The following is a 19,154-nucleotide window of genomic DNA, read 5'->3' on the forward strand; positions in this document are numbered from 1 at the left end:
TGCTTCTGTCTTATGGTCACACTGGTTGCATCAGCTGACTTTTTATCGAAACGATGTGGCAACTCTACCAATTAGAACTGACAAAAATTGTGTATAAACAACAAGCTCACGAAAGCCAAACACGGTCACAACAGCAACAAAAATAAACTCAACTAATCATGTCCATTTCTGAGGACAAGGTATCACTAGAAATAGCAGAACTACAGTCTTGCCGTGTTTGCAATGTGCCATCTATACAATCCTTTTCACTTTACAAGCCACATATCATCGCCGGCGAACTAACAACGCTCGGTGCGTTGCTAAGCTATTGCGCCAATTTGCAGGTGCTCGAGGAGGAGCAATTCCTGCCCACACACATATGTAAGACCTGCGTGGAATTGCTCACACAAGTGTATGAATTCAAGCGTACTGCGCTGCGTACGGACCACGTGCTTAGAAAGCGCAATGCAAGATTATCTAGAGTCGCCATATCTCGTTCTCCATCACCAGCGAATCTTGTGCAATTGGAGCACGATGATGTCGATGTTGAGGCTGAGGGAAATGCTGTTATAGAATCAGCAGGTACTGATGAATATGTTTACGTGCTAGAGGAAACGGAATCGCCAGTGGACAGCGTCGCGTCCAATCATGAGGATGACGATCACGAACCTGTGCCAGAGGAAATACTAGAAAGTGAATTACACTTTGAAAGTGATGAGCCCACTGTTGAGGTCTTTGAAGTAGACTACGATTTGACCGAGGACTATGAAAATGAGCAGGCATCGAATAACATACAAACCGACATTGGGATCAAGCTGCGTTCGCAGCAGCGCCGTAAGTCCCTCAATCCTGCCCTCCAGTGTCCGGTGAGCACTAAAAAACCCGATACTCCAGGAATTTCTACATAATTTCTAACTAATCGATTCCTTACAGATTTGCGGCAAACAACTAAGCACCAGTAATTCGTTCAAATATCACATGCAATTGCACGGCGATAATCGGCCATTTGTTTGCAGCATTTGCGGTGATTCGTTTAAGACGCGAAATGCCTATGATGGCCATATAACGCTACACAATCCTAACAATCCCAACAAGTGTACATTTTGTGGCAAAATCTATAGGCAGGCATCATCGCTGCGATCGCACCTCTACAGTCATAGTGGCGTCAAGCCCTTCACTTGCGATATCTGCGGCAAGGGCTTGACACAAAAGTCAGGCTATAAGAAGCATATGCTCACCCATACGGGTGAAAAGCCGCATAACTGCGAAACATGTGGACGCAATTTCCGCTACTCGAGCAACCTGATAGCGCACAAGCGCTCCCATACACGAAAAACTCCCACCAGCCCGAAGCTAACAGCAACAAGCAACAAAAACCCTTTGAGAGCGGCCCAAACGTGAACCCACTGAAACTTTGCTACCAACAGCGAAAAAACTACAAATAAAAGAGCTATTTAGCATTTTAAACATAACAATTTATAATTGTCATTATTTAAGGAAACCTTTAAAATACATATTCATAAGAGAAACTTACTGTACATAGATCAGACAATTACTGACAAATGTAGTTTAAGTTTGTTATTGAAAGGCAATCCGAATGCATTTCTTTCCTTAATTTATATATTTAGCAAGTGTTAATCTCTATAAGTATATATCAGATTCTCAACCTGGTTGAAATCCAGTTATTTACGTCAGCTTTATATTTATGTTTCATTTGATTTCTGGCGCGTTACAGAATTCAATTGGAATTTGGATTTAAAAAACGTTTATTTGTTTTTAAATTTGTGTTTTCCTTTTATATACATACACGTTCCGTCCGAGTATAACTAATTACAGCCTTTTGAATATACATATATATGTGATGTATTAACCGGAAAATCTACAAAAATGTTTCTTTAGCTGAGGAATGGCCGACAAATCACATATATTTATTTGTGAACAATTCAAAGTCTACATTACAAATTTTTAAAAACAAAAAAAAAATTCAAAACGTCATATTTGTTATAAATATGGGATTACGTTAAAAAATGTAAAATTTTTTTCTTTTACAATTTTTAGTTTTATCTGTATTCGTGGATCAGGATATTTGTCTTAAGTCTGCGATTCTTTGTAAAGCACATTTACGGTTTCAGAAATCACAAGCTTGTCGTTGGCAAATAGCGATAGATGAACATGACCGTGTACGTACATACAAATATCTATAGCTATATACATAGGTAGGTGTAGATTTCTAGATTGTAAATGTAAAAGCTAGGCTTAGTTACTACGGCATTTAAAGCACGACAACTACTTTGGAGGTGGAGACCTGCTGATCAATAACATCGGGCATATTCATGGCTGTGCGACGGCCAGCCGCCACGACGTTCACACGATCAGTATGCATGTTGCCGATGGGCCCAGTATTTGTGCCGATGGTATTGCTTGTTGTGGTAACTGGCGCTTCCTTGTTGTGGACACGCATATGACTATTAAGGCGCTTTTTGGTAGGGAATGCCTTCATGCATTTGTCGCATTTAAACGGCTTCTCGCCGGAGTGCAAGCGTACGTGGGCATTCAGGTTACTGGTGAAGGTAAAGGCACGTCCGCAGATGTGACATTTGTGCGGCTTTTCGCCGGAATGCACCAGCATGTGCTTTTTATAGCCAGATTTCTGTGACAGTCCAACGCCGCAAATTTCACAGGTGAATGCCTTCTCTCCTGTATGGCTGATTTTGTGCTGGCGGAGTGACGACGAATCATAGTACGCCTTATCACACAGATCACATGCATAGGGACGCTCCCCGGTGTGCGTCAGTTTGTGCCGACGTAAATGATCGAATGCCGCATAGCTGCGCCCACATTGATCGCATTTATATGGTTTATCCTCGGCGTGTGTACGCATGTGTGCAGCCAAGCTAGATGTGGTGCGATAAAAACGTGCACAGACCAAGCACTGATGCGGCTTGGCATTTGTATGAGTCAGCATATGCTCCTTGTAGTTGCGCAAATGCTTCAGCTTTTTGCCGCATATCTCGCACGAGTAAAGCTTTTCGTCCACATGGGAACGCATATGTTGATTTAGACGGCACTGTTGGCGGAATGCTTTGTTGCACACATGACAAACATGCGGTAGCACTTCGACTCCTGGTCCGGCAACAACTGGATTCGAGGTAGAACCATCTACGGAATCATCCAGAAATTCCTCGCCTTCCTCACTATCGCCAGTCAACTAAAAGTTATCAATATTAATTTTCATTTTCACGTAACAACTTCAAGGTTACTTTCATCAATATTTTAAACGTTTGCTTACCAAATGCTCCTCACGCTCGATATCTAGTATATCGTCACCTTCGACTTCGCCAATTACCTCATCGATAGGCTCCTCGCCAGACATCATGACCATTTGGTCATCCAACATTTGAATTTGCATTTGCTCACTGACAGTTTCGAGAGGTGGGGAGTCCATAATTTCGATGTCATCTTCGTCCTCTACCTGCGAATCGTATTCGCTTTTGATTGTCACATACTCAATGTCAGCCGCTTGAAAATCGTTAAGTGGTTCGATAGTATCCTCTGTCTCTGTTTCTGCGCCAACTTCTTCTTCTGCATCTACGCAAACATCTTCAACGACAAATTCCTCATGTTCTGGCTCTTGCTCGCTGTATGATTCGACAAGCGCAGCGACATCGTGCACGCTGGAGTCCTGTTTGGCGGCAGACTCGGGCTCAGCCTCATCACCAAGCAGCTCGATCATAACATACTCCTGGTTGCTAGTATTGACATTGGCATTGTTGTCAACCTCCTCAAGCCCAAGTCGCAGCAGCTCATCGGAGTCAATGACCATGCGCTTGAAGTTGAATGCTTGCTCCAGTAACTGCAGGCAGTGCATGCAAATGTGTTGGGGCATCGCAGCTCCATCTTGGGGCTCGAATGACAGACTGGAGCAAAAATTAAGCATATTGGCTAGCGTGGTGCTGCCCTCAGGTCCGATCTCAATTTCGTCTTGCAGCGATTTGTATTGTTTACATGCACGGGTGCATGTGCGGCAATTAAGAACCACGCCTGGTTTACTGCCGTTCATCATTTTCGCTTATGGCTGTACCAGCTTGTTTCGTTTTTAAATTAATTTCTACTGCTGTTGCCACTGTTTGCAATTGCAATGTATAGCGCCGATTTTAATGCGCAACTTCTTTTCTATTTGCCATTCGCGTGTTCTATTCGCTCGAGTTTAATAAAAACACACAGTCAAATTGTATTGGCATATGCACAGTCACAGAGTCTCGCTTGCTTCAAAATGGCGTCCGCAGTAGATGTTTGTCGCAAGCGCAAACTAAGAAGAAGAACATGACAAACAGTGCTGGAAAACGGCGCGTAAAATGTAGAAATAACATTCAAATGTAGCCCTTGCTTGGGCCGTGATGCATGTACGTAGCAAAGATAATTTATTGATATTTACAAATCAAATGAATAATTATTATGATGTACAAAACTGGTTATGGGTGCACTCTTTACTTCTGTCATTGAATGCTTACTTATTTGTTTGTCGGCTTTTTTTGAAGAAACTGAAATAGAACGCTGGACCCGCCTGAACGCAGAAAGAGCAGTTAAGAATTTTTAACTTCTTAAATTATGTCACATATAAACTTACCGAGCTTGCGAAAGTTTCCTTTTTTTAATTTTAACTTTTTGACTTATATGTCGCACACAACACTTGAGCTCTCTACGCATCCTACGAAGTCTATGCTGTTCCAAGTATTGTTTTTGACATACTCCACGGGCCAATAATAAGTCTTTATCCAACTTCTGTTCTTCTTTTTCCTAAGTAAGTAATTCAAATTGTTGTTTATAATGCTTGTATTCAAGATTCTCACCTTTTTTAATATAAATTTTTCCAAATTTTTACAGTTTGCTCTCTGGAACGAGTCGATGAGGTCGTGTGGCAAACCGTCATGCCACGGCGCTGGGTGAAACATACCCTTGAGGTTTGATGGCAACGCATTGTTTATCTGACGGCCACGCACCATCTTTTGACAAATTGGACAAACATATGTGGGTGCATCACCTGGAATGCGACCCAAACTGGCTGTAACGCATTTCTCGCATATAACGTGTTGACATGCCAGTAAAAAGAATACAGCTTTTTCATTTACATAATGTTCAAAACAGCAATTGCAGTGAATCCATATTTTTTTCACTTTGGCCGCATCAATGGTGATTGCAGACACCACGGGATGGTCGGTTTTCATTTTTCAAACTTTACTAATTAATTAGTAATTGTGGTAACTGCTTAAAATGGCATCTCTTTAGTAACGGATTTTTGTTGTTGCCATTCACAATTTGAGAGTTAGCTTTGAATGGTAAAAATCAGCTGTGCTGACAACCATAACATAACAGTAGCTTCATTTGCGCCAGGTATGCAGCTTATAATATGTTTATGTTTATGTTTATTGCAACTTAATTTTGCGGACAAGCTTAATAATCGATACACATATATTTTAAACACAATATTGCCATAAATATATAATTATAACGAAAATAAAACAGTAAGACTTAAAATTATGATAGTTCAAATGATGATATAGACGTGGCTGCGCGCCTTGTTTCAAGTGATCAGCATACTAAGCGTTCGTGGTTAAATATTTTTATACGCACACACACGTACCCACATACATAAGTAGACATTCGTAAGTTAACATATAGCAGCAGAATGTTTGGTTTTGTAAAAGGGCTTTCAAAATATCGTCTTGCATTCTTATTAATTCTTATAGCCATTCTGGCCAAACTTTACCAGAAAGATATTGTGCAGCTCTTACAAATAGCGGCTGCGCGTTATTTGAACACCGCCGCAAACGAGCATACAGAAACTGTCCCAGTGAAGTTCACAGATACCCGCGACAGTATCTTCACATCGGATCAGTTATCCACGTACAACGGCGAGAATGGAGCACCTATCTATTTAGCATTGCTTGGTGCCGTTTTCGACGTCAGCCGCGGCATAAAGCATTATGGGCCTGGCTGCAGTTACAACTTCTTTGTTGGTCGCGATGCATCCGTTTCTTTTGTCAGCGGTGAGTTCGAGCACTATGATCCAGCGACGGCTGATGATGTGCTTAGCCTCAAGGCCAACGACTTGATTGAGCTGGCCAAGTGGCAGCAATTCTACGAGAAGGAGTACACATATAAGGGCAAGCTAATTGGACGCTTCTTTGACGAAACTGGCAAGTCGACTGCCTACCATCAGAAATACCTTGTACTTCTGGACGAAGCAAAGATAGCGAAGGCGCAAGTTGATGAGCTCCGTGATAGATATCCAGGCTGCAACATCGAGTGGTCCGAAGCAAAGGGAACTCGTGTCTGGTGTACCACTACCAGTGGCGATGGCAAGGTACGCGAATGGTCTGGATATCCCCGCAAGCTTTATAATCGCGACAACAAGAACTTTCACTGCGCCTGCGTACCTGAGGAGGAGCTAAGTGATCCAATGTTCAAACCCTACGACAAATGTGCCGATCGGGCAACTGAATGTTTCTATCGAGTTTGAAACTAAATAAATCTAAATGGCACAATAACTTAATTCCAATGCTATTATAACTTTTGCGTTAAAGGTGGATTTTGATGATCCGATTGTCATTCGTATGCATATGTATGTACTATTGTTTATGTTTATTATTTATAATCATATAAATTGTATTTGTCACATAGGCTTTTGTATATACGTAATAAATACATATTTAAAATTTTGCCTATTCATTTAAAAAATATGTCATATTTTATTATTTTTGTTTGTGTATAAAAATTGAATGCCGATTCGCAAAATAATATAAATTATTTATTTTAATTTTTGAGCTTGTAAATTCAAGAGTATATATATTTATAAATATATAAATATATATATATATATATATATATATATATATATATATACATATATTTATTTAAAAAATTCAAGTCTAAATAATTTATATATATATATTTATATATATATATATGTATATATGTATGCGTAAAATATAAAAAATATTTAGACTTGATTTTTTTTTTTTTGTGACAGATGGCAACTTGGGTGTAAAATTTCTGTTTCGATTGAACAATCGACAATCGACGCAACACGTAAAAAGAAAAACAAAAAATATATAGAAAAATCGGAAGATAGTTTCGACATTCTAATGAGGATTTTCCCAAAAAAATAAACAAAATTATACGTGAAATTATAATAACAGACTGATTTTCGGTAATTTTGTTCGTCATTCTGCAGCTGTTAGTGAGTACACCAGTGTGACCGTCTGTCGATCGAAGTAATTTTACTGCAAATAAATTGCGCGTTTGCTTTTAGAGCTTATGATATAATGTCGCGTACGTTGAGCCAATTATTTGGAAGGTGCCTTTTGGGCCAGTCCTACGTGAAGCCGATGCAGGCGAATAGTATGTTGCGAAATCTGCTTAATCCACAGCCAATGCAATCGGCGTGTGGTGGACGCATTGCATCCTATTCCAAGAGAAATGGTCCACCACCGGATGCAGGTGAACCCTTCAAAACCGTGACAAAATCACGCGGAGTCGACGATGGTAAGTTAAATATTGTGTGTCTAACATTTTTATATTTACTTAAAATACTCGGCAGACGATGTCAACAGTCTTGAGGAAGAACCCAATTGGGAATTGACATCGCAACGTCACAATCGCTTCTATTTACCAAATGCCACAGGTCCTGCATGGCAGGGCGATACATCTACTGTCGGCTTATTGGAACCGCTGGCAAATCTAGTCAATTTCTTTAAAGACGTTAACCTGGACAAGTCTCGTTTAGAGTTTTCCTGCTGCCAGTGTCCATTGCTAATACGTGATTCAATATTCGAACTCTTCCCAGTGCGTGCAATTGGCCAAAAAGACTACGCCATAACACTTTTAACATTAAGTTACGAAGGCGACATCGAACAAGGTGCAGCAAAGGTGAGCACCTCCCATTCACAATCAAAATCATTCTCTGAAGCTTTTTTGCTTTACAGTTTGTGCTTGCTGCCAGAGAAATCAGTGACCGTTTACTTTCATTGGGCTATTGGGCAGACTTCCTGAACCCATTCAGTGGAAGGCCATACTTTTTACCTAGAGACGCCTCGATATTGTATACACAGGACTATCGCTTTCGTGGTCTAAATATGCGTCTATCCAACCACAACCAGTGTGTCCTTATAGCTGCTGAAGAGAACGACAGTCTTTACTTCTCAGGCACAATATTTTGCACAGCGCCAAATAACTATAGTTTGCTTGTAGAGTTGCTCGCGCCCGCAGAGTTCAAAATCAGATTTGAAGATGTGCCTCAATGACATTGGAAAGCTATACAGTTTTGTAGTACAATTTCAGTTAAGCCGACAGCGATGGCTCCATGCAGCTAAGGCTGGCCAGCGACAGATATCAACATAGGATAACACAAGTCTTAGCTGTGGTGACAAATGTGTTAGTCAAGTTTTTGTTCCGACTTGTAACAAATATTGTGTACAAACTATTTACACCCTCATAAGTTTGTAATGCACATGAATTAAAATACGTATATATGTATATGTATATATATGTGTGTGTATATATGTATATGTATATATGAAATATATATGTATAAATATACATATATGCATATATATAAATATATATATATATTATTGACAGATATATCTATATATATATATATATGAAAGTTTTCGCTATTTTTTAAGTAATGGCCACTTGATTGCAGTGTCTCTCGATATCCTTCAGACGATTAACTAGTGATTGCAGCTCCTCGGCATTGCATACAAACTCCACAACGGTGACGCGTTCACCGCTGCTCTGGCGATAATGTCCCAAATTGATGTTAAAATGTGGCGCGCCGCTGCTGCAGTCCGATGTTGAGGACTTCACGTCGCATACGATACGCCACTGCACATCGGTGATGTGCGGGAAATTGTGGCCCAACTGTAATTGTCGCAGCACGAGATCCTTTCGATTGTCCTCGTAGACACGGGTTAGTTCATCAATGGCACTGGCATTCAGTTCCAGTGCATCCAGTTGCTGGCGCAGCGTAATACTGCTCCAACCATGTTTGGTGGCCACGGCGTAAAGTGTGACCACGGCATATTCGCTCTGTTTCGCACTGGCTGCGTTCGTTGCGTATATTTCGGGTACTGGTGCTATAACTATTAGTACACAAATTGTTCATGCACGACAGTTTAAATTTAAGCCATGTTTAAGTAGCATACTTGCATCTGGATGGAGCGTCAATTTCAATGAATTGGCAATCAATGTTTTGCTTATGACCGCTGTTAGTGTGGTGCCCAAGTTTTTTAGGCCAGCTATCACGGTCGCCGAAAGTAATCCATTATTATCATCTGTGGGTGCATTTGATGGACTTGAACACTGTGTTGCGGTGGCCATTAACAATAACTTTTTAGCTAATACATAGGGGCCAAACTAATAATGAACAGCTGTTAATACGCCATTCACAACGAACTGCCACTATTTGTATGTGTGAATGTGAAGGCTCAAACGAGCTACGAGGTTACTACTGTTCAAAGACGGCATACAAATTACTGAAAGTGTGACGTCATATTGTTCAGTTAGCGACCTAACCTTGTATGAAACTGAACTGATTTCTTTTGTGTGACCTTGCCAAACAATTTGTTTAATTTAATTTGTTGACATTAACGGTGTTGTTAATTTAGCTAGTAATATATATGGGCAAACACACAGCTATGTGCGTAAGATTAAGATGAACTAGTTTCATTATTATATCTAATTTTTGTCTATGATAGAGCGCGAGATCATAACTGACGCCATTTTTTCAAATTTAACATTTGCTTACGAAAACTGATGTTAACAGAAGTATATACCGAATGGATAGACTGACAGAGAGGGAGGGGGAGTGTTGAGAGAGTGAGAATGAGAGGGAGAGTTAGAGTGAGAGGCAGAGTGTGTGCGAGAAAGAGAGAGCGGGAGAGCGAAAAAGATGGTAAATATTTTTTAAAAATAAAACATTTGAGTTTTTCTTGTTCATAGTTTTTATTGGCACTTGATAAAAAAAAAATTATAAGGTCATAGAGCACAAAAATTAATTTTTAGCTCATTCTATTATAGTAAATCAATATGGTTCCTATTTCCTTTAGTATTATTATTGACATTGGCTTAGAGCATGCGTGTAGAATGTCTTGTCCTTCTCCTCGACTCCTCGCTTGATAACGTGCGGTATTTTCTTGGGTTCCATGCTATTAAAAGAAGGAAATAAGAATTTTTACTCATATATCTCATTAGTGATATTTGGCAGCAGACAGGTAGTCGAGGTCGCTCTACAAGTCTTATCGCAAATGTGTCCACTTACCGAATGCAATCGATAATGGGACAGACGGAGACGCAGAGCGTGCAGCCGGTGCAGTCGTCGTTGACGTGCGGCAAATGCGTGTCCTTATCAAATTCAATTGCCTGATAGCCGGAGTCAGCACACGTCATATAGCACTTGCCACAGTTAATGCACATGTCCTAATACAAGCAGAAATATATATATATATATATAGGCTTGATTGAGTGGGTAAATGTATGGATAAGTCAAGGCACTTACATCATTGATGAGAGCCACCTTCTGCTGTTTGTTGTCAAGACTCTTGTAGGAAACAATGCCTGGCAGTGCCGCACCAATGACATCTGCTATCTTGGGCGCCAGCTTGATGACGGCGCCAGCATTGGAGCTGTCAACGGCAGTCCGTTCGGCATCCCAAAGGGCGCCCTTCTCCTTGCGCAAATCGGCCAATTTGATGTCGCGCTGTTGCTGATAGGGGCCGAAGAAGCCCAGCGTCTGACTGCCGCTGCCAGTCAAGTGGACCACCGGCTTGCCCTTCTGATGCACTGGTGTTGGCGGCGATTGTCCATCCCAGAAGGCGCCATTATTTGGCGGCGGATTAGCCTTCAGATAGAGCAGCGCCTTCAAGCTGGTGCAATAGTCTTCGATGAGCGTGAAGTCTTGATTCTGTACGGATGAGCAGATCTGCAATACCGTAGCTCCAGCCTGAATAAACTGCAGCGCCACCTCGCCGGAATCAATGCCGCCAATGCCCAATATGGCGAATTCCTTTGGCAACTTTTTGGCTATCTCCGAAACGGCACGCAGCGCCATGGGGCGTGTAGCATTGCCGGAGACACCGCCGTACGTGGTGCGCTGCTCTTTGCCAATCGCTGGCCAGGCTGTCGCGTCCGCTTTCAGGCTCATCAGGCCCTGCACCGTATTGATGGCCGAGCCACCATTGGCGCCGCCGCGATGCGCTGCCTCAGCAATGGACACAATGTTTGTAATGTTTGGCGTCAGCTTGATGAAGAAGGGCACTTTGACGGCCTTGCGCACCCAGCGCGAGATGTCCTCCACCAGCTTGGGATCCTGACCGCAGGCCAAGCCCATGCCGCTCTCGCCCATGCCGTGTGGACAGGACAGATTCAGCTCGAGGGCATCGGCGCCAGATTGTTCGGCCTTGACCGCCAGCTCCGTCCAGTCCGCCTCATTGTAGCCACACATAATGCTCGCAATGATGATCTTCTTGGGAAAATCACGCTTCAGCTCGCCAATCGAACGCAGCCAGTATTCGGCTCGCTTCTCCGATATCAGCTCAATATTGAGGAAGCAGCCCTGCTGCGGCCCATACTTATAGCCGGAGGTAGTGCCGCGCACTATGCGTGGCGAGACATTGGTGACCATGTCCTTGTCGAGGCCGAACGTTTTGGTCACCACAAATCCCCAGCCCTGATCGAAGCTGCGGCGTATCATCGCTGCGCTGGTGGTTGGCGGTGCCGAGGCCAGGCCGAAGGGATTCTCAAACTTCAGGCCGCACATCTCGACGGATATGTCAACGTTGTCGATGTCCGTATAGAAGAGCGGCAGTGCGGCGGGTGTGTCCAGGGGCAGACCCTGCAGGTGGCAGTGAATGCTCCAGGCGGCGACCTTACCATCGTTCACCGACTCCACGGTGGTGTTGGCCACGCCGGCCAGATCACCGCCCAGAAAGACCGCTGGTACGCTGCTCTGCATGGTCTGGCGATCCACTACGGGTAATCCGCTGAGGAATGATAGCGGCGATAGCGCCTCCTTAACGTCCGCATCTTGCAGGCCCGAGCCGAAGGCAGAGATAATAAAGTTTGCCTTGAGACGTACGGTCTGCTCCTCATCCTCCACCCATTCGTCCTTATCGTTCTGTTCGGTGCGGCAGAATTCCATTGCCGTGATCTGGCCATCCTTGACAATGACCTTGCGCGGACTCAAGTATGGCATCAGCTCACAGCGTTCCTCACGCGCCAGCTCCACCTCCTCGGGCACGGCCCGAATGCCGGTCGAGCCCTTTCGGAAGACAACGAACACACGACGCGCACCACAGCGCAGCGCCGAGGTGGCGCAGTCGAAGGCCGTGTCGCCGGCACCCAGGACAATGACATTGCCATAGAGCTTGGGCAGTGTCTGGGCCGATTTGCAGGCGCACAGACCTGGCTTCGAGCCGTCCGAAACCAATGGCAAAAAGTTCTTGGACGTGAAGAAGCCCGCCTGAGTGTTCAAGCCATTGAAAATTGGATCGATCTTTGGCTCAGGCAATCCAATGCCCACAAAGATGGCATCGTGTCCTGAAGACAGTAATCCCTGTAAATAAGTCCATTCAATTACAGTTAATTGAAAGCTACCAAACCCAATATGGATGGATAGGCAAAGATATATATGTATATATAACATATACTATGTCATGAAACTTTGGCATTTCACGAATTTATACTTAAGCTAATTTGAGTGAGCTACTAAAGCCCAGGCAAAACTTCTGTTTGAAGCTTTAAGCTTCCAAGTGAAACTTTTCATGACATGAAAAACTTGCTTGTTAATTTAGCTTCATATGGATAGACGTAAAACTTAAAATTATAGAACGTATTTACATATTTATCCATAAATCTTGGGTCTATTTATTTCAGTATTGTAATGACAACAATTAGCAGCTGCTGAAATTGAACCTTAAGTAGTTATACATCCCATAGTACCCAGTTAAATGGTCACTCAAAGTCTTCATGCATTTGGAACTACTTTATCTTCTGAGTAGCACAAGTTTTGAGTAGCAAAAACAAAGTCTTACAGGGTGTGCAAAAAAAGACACTCATACACGCATAAACGCAAGCCCACACACACACAATGGAGCGAATGTCATTTCTCTCTCTCTTCGTATTAGCTTTCTTGTGCATATGCTTCAAGCATACGATTGCACACAGCCATACACTGAGCCGCTTACTTCGGCATGAGTATTGGTTATTAATCGCGATTATATTCTAAGAACTAAGTGTTTCATAATCATATCAATATATCAGTTTGCTGTCTTGAGCTTTATTTACGTTATTGTAATGCTTGCAAGTAAACAGTTCAAACTATCGATGCTTATCAATGCTACGATATCGATAATTAAGGATCAATTTGGATTTCGTACGATATATGTATACTCATACAGTGGGAGAGAAAGAGATATCACATACATATGTACATGCATATATGCTTGTTATATATGTATGTTTGTATGCAGGTATATGTGCATGTGTGTATGAATATGTGTGCGTGTGTATTTATATAGAAATATGTATATGCATATATGAATGTATGTATGTATAAATGTATGCATGTATATATATGTGTGTATGTATACATGTATGTGTGTATGCTAACTAGATATGAGCTTTTCCGAGCTTGAAATTTCAAGTCTTCTAGCTCCTATAATAATCGGAGATGAACAGATCAAAAGACTGTCGTACAGTGCTGCTTCAAGAATAGATATGATTTAGCTTCTTTTGAATTGTTGTACATAGATTGACGTATTTATGAGAATATATTATGTTTGGATGTTGTGAAGTGGCCGCCACTTACCTCAATGGTCAGATCCTTGGTGCTGAGCGAACGCTGCAATTCGAACTTGACGCCCACATCTTTGACCAGATCAATCTCAAAGTTGACCACATCGATGGGCAGACGATACTGTGGTATCTCGGCAGCACTTAGGCCGCCCAGATAGCTGCGACGCTCGTAGATGGTAACGTCGTTGTAGCCCAATCGGGCCAGGAATGTGGCACACGAGAGTGAGGCAGGTCCGCCGCCGATCAGAGCAATTTTCTTGTTCGGCTGCGCCAGCGGCTTCAGATTTGGCGCGCGTCGCTGATGCACGCCCATTTGCTTGAACACCTCGGTGGCGAACTGCTGCAGGCCGCCAATATTGATGGGGCCCGCCTCAGAGGCTTGCAGGTTGCAGCCGCCGACGCAAAGATCGCTCGTGGGACAGACCATGCCGCAGGTCAGGCCCAACGGGTTGTCCGAGAATATGGCTTTAGCGGCGCCATAGAAATTCTTATTGGCAATGGACGTAATGAAGCTCTTGATGTCCAGCTGCGTGGGGCAGGACTTTTGGCAGGGCGCGTCGGCGCACTTAAGACAGCGGGCTGCCTCCTCCAGAGCGCCGCGCTCCGACAATGTCGTGTGCTTAATGTCCTCAAAGTTATTGGCCAATGTGGTGCAGGGCACCGCCATGTGATCGACATTGCGCTTCCAGTGCTTCTTATTCTCCTTGGTCTGCTTGGTGGGCACCACGCTGCACTGCGTCTTAACGCGCGGATTCAACGCCAACAGATCCTACGCAAAAGTCTCACACGCTAACAAACAAGTCTAAGACACAAATTGTTGCGACCTACCTCAATATCGGGCGCGTCTTTGCTTAGTAATGCCGGCGGACTCATCTTGATTGAAGATTGGCTAACGATTCGCTTTCTGGCTGCCTGGCTGGATGACTAGGCTCGACTGCGAAAATTGTTTCAGATACATATAATATACATATATTATTTAGTTGGTCTTGAAAACGAAAAAGATCTAATCGCAACGCAGGGGTCTTATAGTTGATACTTTATATTTATGCTCGCACACACACATACGTATTTAGAAAAATATTATATATAGTATATAGAGCTCGGGCCCTTCTTATCAAGCGGGCATGGTTCGATGCCGAACACTTGAAAGATTAGGCTAGTTAACAGCTTCGAGCAGCCGATCGGGTCGCTTGCCAACACCAATTGTTGTATCTATGTGTATATATATAGCAGCAACTACGTGATATTACAATCTACACAAGACCCATATATATTTCGGCAGATACAAGCCCACATATATATATATATATATATATATATATATATATATATATATATATATATATATATATATATTTCTATGTATTACCGTATCATCTCATATGACAAACAACACGTCATTTTACAATTCGTAAATTTGTTTTCATTTGCTTACAAGTAATACTTTATAATATATATAGGCGATTTCCCATATTCAATGGATTCAGGGTATAATTATTCTATATAATTATTCAAGCTATTCGTTTTTAAATATATTTTTATCATTGGTTTTCTAAGTTCTCTTTGCCTGAAGATTTCTTCATGGGGGTCTAAGTCTATTATCATTGATTAACAACTATATAGCTAGGAGTCTGAATAAGCGACTACCAAAGTTGATATAGACACTACCAAATGTGGAACTAGCTGAGCAGGCTTGATCGCGTAAAGCCAAATTAGATTAGGTCTAATTTGATAAGAAATATATAGCGTTCTTTACGTAATTACATACAATGTCTATAGAATGATTATTTTCCAAAACTAAATGAATTTGATTTTCTGATCCACTTTAGTTTGGGTTGAAATAGACTCGAGTTCATCATAGTGTATGTTGACTGTATGGCCACTGCAAATAAAGACTCGTCCCCCCCCCCCCCACACCTAGTCTGTTTAAAAAGCTTCCATTATCAGCTGACAGTTAATATTATTTGGAAATCCAGTTTCATTTTCGTCGTTCGCCCGCTTATAGTTCTTTCCGTAAAGATCACATACAAATGCCAAAATTATTCTAATATTTAGCTTGAACTATTCCGGTTTTTATCGCATGTTGTTGAAGTCAGTTTTTTCGTTGATTCAATTGAATTTAATTAGAACAAACCTCTTTTGCGTAGTTGAACTATGCGCTCCTCTGATAGTTGTTGATTTTGATCCGCTGATTACAACACGGCGCTCGCTCATTCACTCGCACTTAGTGAATGGAAGATGAAAACAAAAAAAAAATTGTATTTTCTTCGAGTTTTGCACGAGTTTACGGAAAAAAAACTGAAATCGGTCTTCACACTGGAAACGCCCGATTCCAAATGGTTTTTTGCTTGTGAAAATATTTGCTTAAAAACAATCAGAAGGCGGCTGGCAGAGGCGTCGGCGTCAGCATCGGCGTCGGCGTCGACGTCGGCGTTAACCGAACACCAACATTGCAGCTACATATACATACACATACAATACGCTTGGGTGTCGGCGTTATGTTGTTATTGTTATTTTTTTCTTTCGTTCGTTCGATCATCTTTCGCATTACACTTGTAGCATTTGTAAAAGCTCGATGAAAGCTTACAGCTGGAAAAAAGCACACGAATTATATATATATATATATATATATATATATATATATATATATATATATATATATGCATTATTAAATAACTGCGGAAAACGTTGTCAACTATCAGTTAAAATTGCAATTAAAAATGTATACGTTTCTGTTATCTTGTTTACTTTAAAACAAAAACCGCTAAATTTGCCGCACTGATTGAGCAAGCCAGATTCTTCGCGCCGATTGGACAAACCAACATAGTCTAATATCGATACCGATATCGATGTATCATCCGTTAAAAGAGACTTCAGCGTAAACTTAAAAGATGTTTTCAGATATATTCAACTTAAAAACTCAATTTTTGAACTTTAAGCTTCAGATTTTTGATAGCCTGATGTTAAAGGATTATTCTAGTTATCGCTTTCAGTTCGTCTAGCCTCAAAAGTATGCTCTAATTCAGGAATAGTTGTCGAAGCAAAAAGACTCAAATTTTTAATAGCAGTTTATTTTGGAAAACTCTACATTGTTAAAGTATTGTGACGAGTCAAAGAGCTTAAACAGTTATTATGTTGTAAATGTAAAGTTAAAGATAAAGTAGAAGCACAGGTTAGGCTAACGTTATATATATATTGTTATCATTCTGTGTCTGCGTCTGTCTACAACTCTTCAATCTACCGTATATTGTGTCTGTCTTACACTTTATCTCCATATTCTTCCATAAAAAACGTTGCTTTTTCAAGTTTCATGATAAATAAAATGATAAATAAAATGATAAAAACTCTCTTAATTTTCATGATTACGTCTTCGTGCCCCTTTAGTGGTGAATTTGGTATATTTCAAATGTAAGTGCACTTCCGTTAATCCGTGGGCCCCTCTCTGCTAGCGAACAGTTTCTCACCGCGCTTGCGTTCGTGGTGAGATACTCGCATACGACTTGCAGCTTGTTGCTATCAAACTCGAACTTGCTAGCGGATCGATGCAGCCTGCTAGTTTACTTAAGCTTAAAAACCGTTATGGCTTAAATATTTCGCAATTCCATAAATTGTTATATATTCTTCCAGCTGCATTTATTTCGTACTGTTTTGAGTGTTTTTTTTTCTTTAGGACAACGTCAACTTCTTGAACTTCAACGTTGAAACTTCTTTTAATCTCCTTGTTGTGGGCGATGCCTAAATATAATTGAAACACAAATAATCGGAAATATATATGTTTATAGATCGATTCGAGGCAGCTGTTGGTGCCGCCATCTGGCGTTGTAATTGCACAATTTATGAGCTCAATAATTTTGGCTGTTTCGGGTTTATTAAAAATGCATAAATTACTTTGGAGGTCGGGGTGTCTGCTGAGATTCTGGCCATGGGCGGTAAGTCGAACCGTAAAATGCATGCTTTTAATATTGTATGAAACAGATGATAATAAATTGCAGCGAAATTAAAAAGAAAAATAAGCAAAGTCCAACAACTAATGACTATTTCACCAATTTCACATGCCATTTGGCAAGCAAAAATTTCAGATTGATGGTCAAACGTCAATCGTCTTGACAGAATGAACATAAATGCCGCCAATCAATGGCCGTCAACTGGATAGGCAGTGACAGTCAGAGCAAATGTTAATGTCCCAGCTAATGTTGACATGGGATATCACTTGACAGTGGCCAAATATCAGTGCGCCATCTGTTGTTCGATATCAAAGCTGACGGCAAAATTAGCTTCGTCTCATGAGTACACCTAACTAATTAGCCTCGACTGTGCAGCTGAATACGAGTTAGACGCGTCATCTATCTTTCAAGTATAAAGAAGTAGACGAGGAGGAGCATCAAATGATGTTATATCAAATGAACATTGACAAATAATTTTAAATAACCAAATAAATAAAATGTCACTTAAAATTTTGTTTGAATATCATATATATATATATATATGATGAATATCTTGTAGAACAAGTGCTTTAGTCTTACACATCTAAATATCACTTTAGCCAATGCTAAAAGCAATTTGTGATTAGACAAGTGATGCCAGTGGGCGGGATGGAACGGGGCGTGGCGGGTCGGAGTCCGTTAGATACTCATACTCGTACTACTTTTAGATATTTTAGATATAGTTGATATACACAGTTGGCTGCTAGCGAATAGCTGCTTCATTAATCTATATGTAGCGTAATTTATTGAGATTTTTATTACAGTTTTATTTACGATTTCACAGCTCTCAAAATTTGGCTGTTGCTGTTGTTGGTTCTGCTTTAGCAAATATTCATGACAGTTTATTGTTTTTTTTTTATGTGATTAGACAGATTTAGTAGATATATAAATAAATATAATGGGTAGTATATATATATATTGCTATTTAATATTATTGTAGTTTGTAGAAATGAGCTTTTCTACTGCCATTGATTGCTCCAATGTTTTGGTATTACACAGGCCAACAGAACTGAGTAGCCAAGAATTAAAGCATTGCATTTATTTGAATGTTTTGCCAAAGTAAAGTCTGTAACAAGAAAGCTCTAGGCTTACGAGTTGTTTCGATGAATCGGTAAAAGTTATCGATTATTCAAAACCAACTCGATGTGTGCGTGCTGGACTGAAGTCTCTAGCGCTTGAAGGCTCTGAGTTGGAGGCGTTCAAACAAACGGACAGGCGGACAAAGGAGCAGAAGGACAAACAGACAAACAGACAAACAGATAGATGGACAGAAGGACATCCTCGGCTCCACAAACTCATTTAAATTGTTAAGTAAACATTCCCATTTATCACAGG

General features: G+C 41.2%; 6 protein-coding genes across 8 annotated transcripts; 3 read left to right on the plus strand and 3 right to left on the minus strand.

Annotated features, from left to right (window-relative positions):
* Positions 1-56: 56 nt before the first annotated feature.
* Positions 57-1,564, plus strand: LOC111603090 (zinc finger protein 70). Of its 2 annotated transcripts, none has more exons than XM_023320550.1 (2): positions 57-845; positions 913-1,564. In XM_023320550.1, exons 1-2 carry the CDS (start codon positions 159-161, stop codon positions 1,378-1,380), a joined length of 1,155 nt encoding a protein of 384 aa, XP_023176318.1. In that variant the 5' UTR covers positions 57-158; the 3' UTR covers positions 1,381-1,564. The 2 variants fall into 2 exon arrangements, with proteins under 2 accessions (XP_023176318.1, XP_023176319.1); XM_023320551.1 differs by having other exon boundaries at positions 57-813; positions 913-1,011.
* A 426-nt stretch (positions 1,565-1,990) lies between these two features.
* On the minus strand, positions 1,991-4,253 carry LOC111603091 (zinc finger protein 436). Its single transcript, XM_023320552.2, has 2 exons — positions 3,269-4,253; positions 1,991-3,187 (listed from the first exon to the last, which is right to left on the minus strand). Exons 1-2 carry the CDS (start codon positions 4,040-4,042, stop codon positions 2,252-2,254), a joined length of 1,710 nt encoding a protein of 569 aa, XP_023176320.1. The 5' UTR covers positions 4,043-4,253; the 3' UTR covers positions 1,991-2,251.
* Positions 4,254-5,446: 1,193 nt separating this feature from the next.
* LOC111603093 (neuferricin homolog) lies at positions 5,447-6,576 on the plus strand. The gene has a single exon (XM_023320553.2). The coding sequence runs from the start codon at positions 5,666-5,668 to the stop codon at positions 6,497-6,499; it is 834 nt and encodes a 277-aa protein (XP_023176321.2). The 5' UTR covers positions 5,447-5,665; the 3' UTR covers positions 6,500-6,576.
* A 457-nt stretch (positions 6,577-7,033) lies between these two features.
* LOC111603142 (methylmalonic aciduria and homocystinuria type D homolog, mitochondrial) lies at positions 7,034-8,486 on the plus strand. 2 transcript variants are annotated; one of them, XM_023320618.1, is made up of 4 exons: positions 7,034-7,219; positions 7,292-7,524; positions 7,580-7,908; positions 7,965-8,486. In XM_023320618.1, the coding sequence occupies exons 2-4, from the start codon at positions 7,305-7,307 to the stop codon at positions 8,280-8,282; spliced, it is 867 nt and encodes a 288-aa protein (XP_023176386.1). In that variant the 5' UTR covers positions 7,034-7,219; positions 7,292-7,304; the 3' UTR covers positions 8,283-8,486. The 2 variants fall into 2 exon arrangements, with proteins under 2 accessions (XP_023176386.1, XP_023176385.1); XM_023320617.1 differs by having other exon boundaries at positions 7,034-7,524.
* Positions 8,487-8,624: 138 nt separating this feature from the next.
* LOC111603172 (COMM domain-containing protein 3) lies at positions 8,625-9,444 on the minus strand. The gene is made up of 2 exons (XM_023320652.1): positions 9,189-9,444; positions 8,625-9,125 (listed from the first exon to the last, which is right to left on the minus strand). Exons 1-2 carry the CDS (start codon positions 9,361-9,363, stop codon positions 8,662-8,664), a joined length of 639 nt encoding a protein of 212 aa, XP_023176420.1. The 5' UTR covers positions 9,364-9,444; the 3' UTR covers positions 8,625-8,661.
* A 533-nt stretch (positions 9,445-9,977) lies between these two features.
* Positions 9,978-16,161, minus strand: LOC111603165 (dihydropyrimidine dehydrogenase [NADP(+)]). The gene is made up of 6 exons (XM_023320643.2): positions 15,971-16,161; positions 14,665-14,770; positions 13,850-14,605; positions 10,541-12,595; positions 10,304-10,461; positions 9,978-10,190 (listed from the first exon to the last, which is right to left on the minus strand). The coding sequence occupies exons 2-6, from the start codon at positions 14,707-14,709 to the stop codon at positions 10,097-10,099; spliced, it is 3,108 nt and encodes a 1,035-aa protein (XP_023176411.2). The 5' UTR covers positions 14,710-14,770; positions 15,971-16,161; the 3' UTR covers positions 9,978-10,096.
* Positions 16,162-19,154: the final 2,993 nt, after the last annotated feature.

The sequence above is a fragment of the Drosophila hydei genome, unplaced genomic scaffold (genome assembly GCF_003285905.1).
Source record: "Drosophila hydei strain 15085-1641.00,03,60 unplaced genomic scaffold, DhydRS2 tig00000211-arrow-pilon, whole genome shotgun sequence".
Lineage (NCBI taxonomy): Eukaryota > Metazoa > Arthropoda > Insecta > Diptera > Drosophilidae > Drosophila > Drosophila hydei.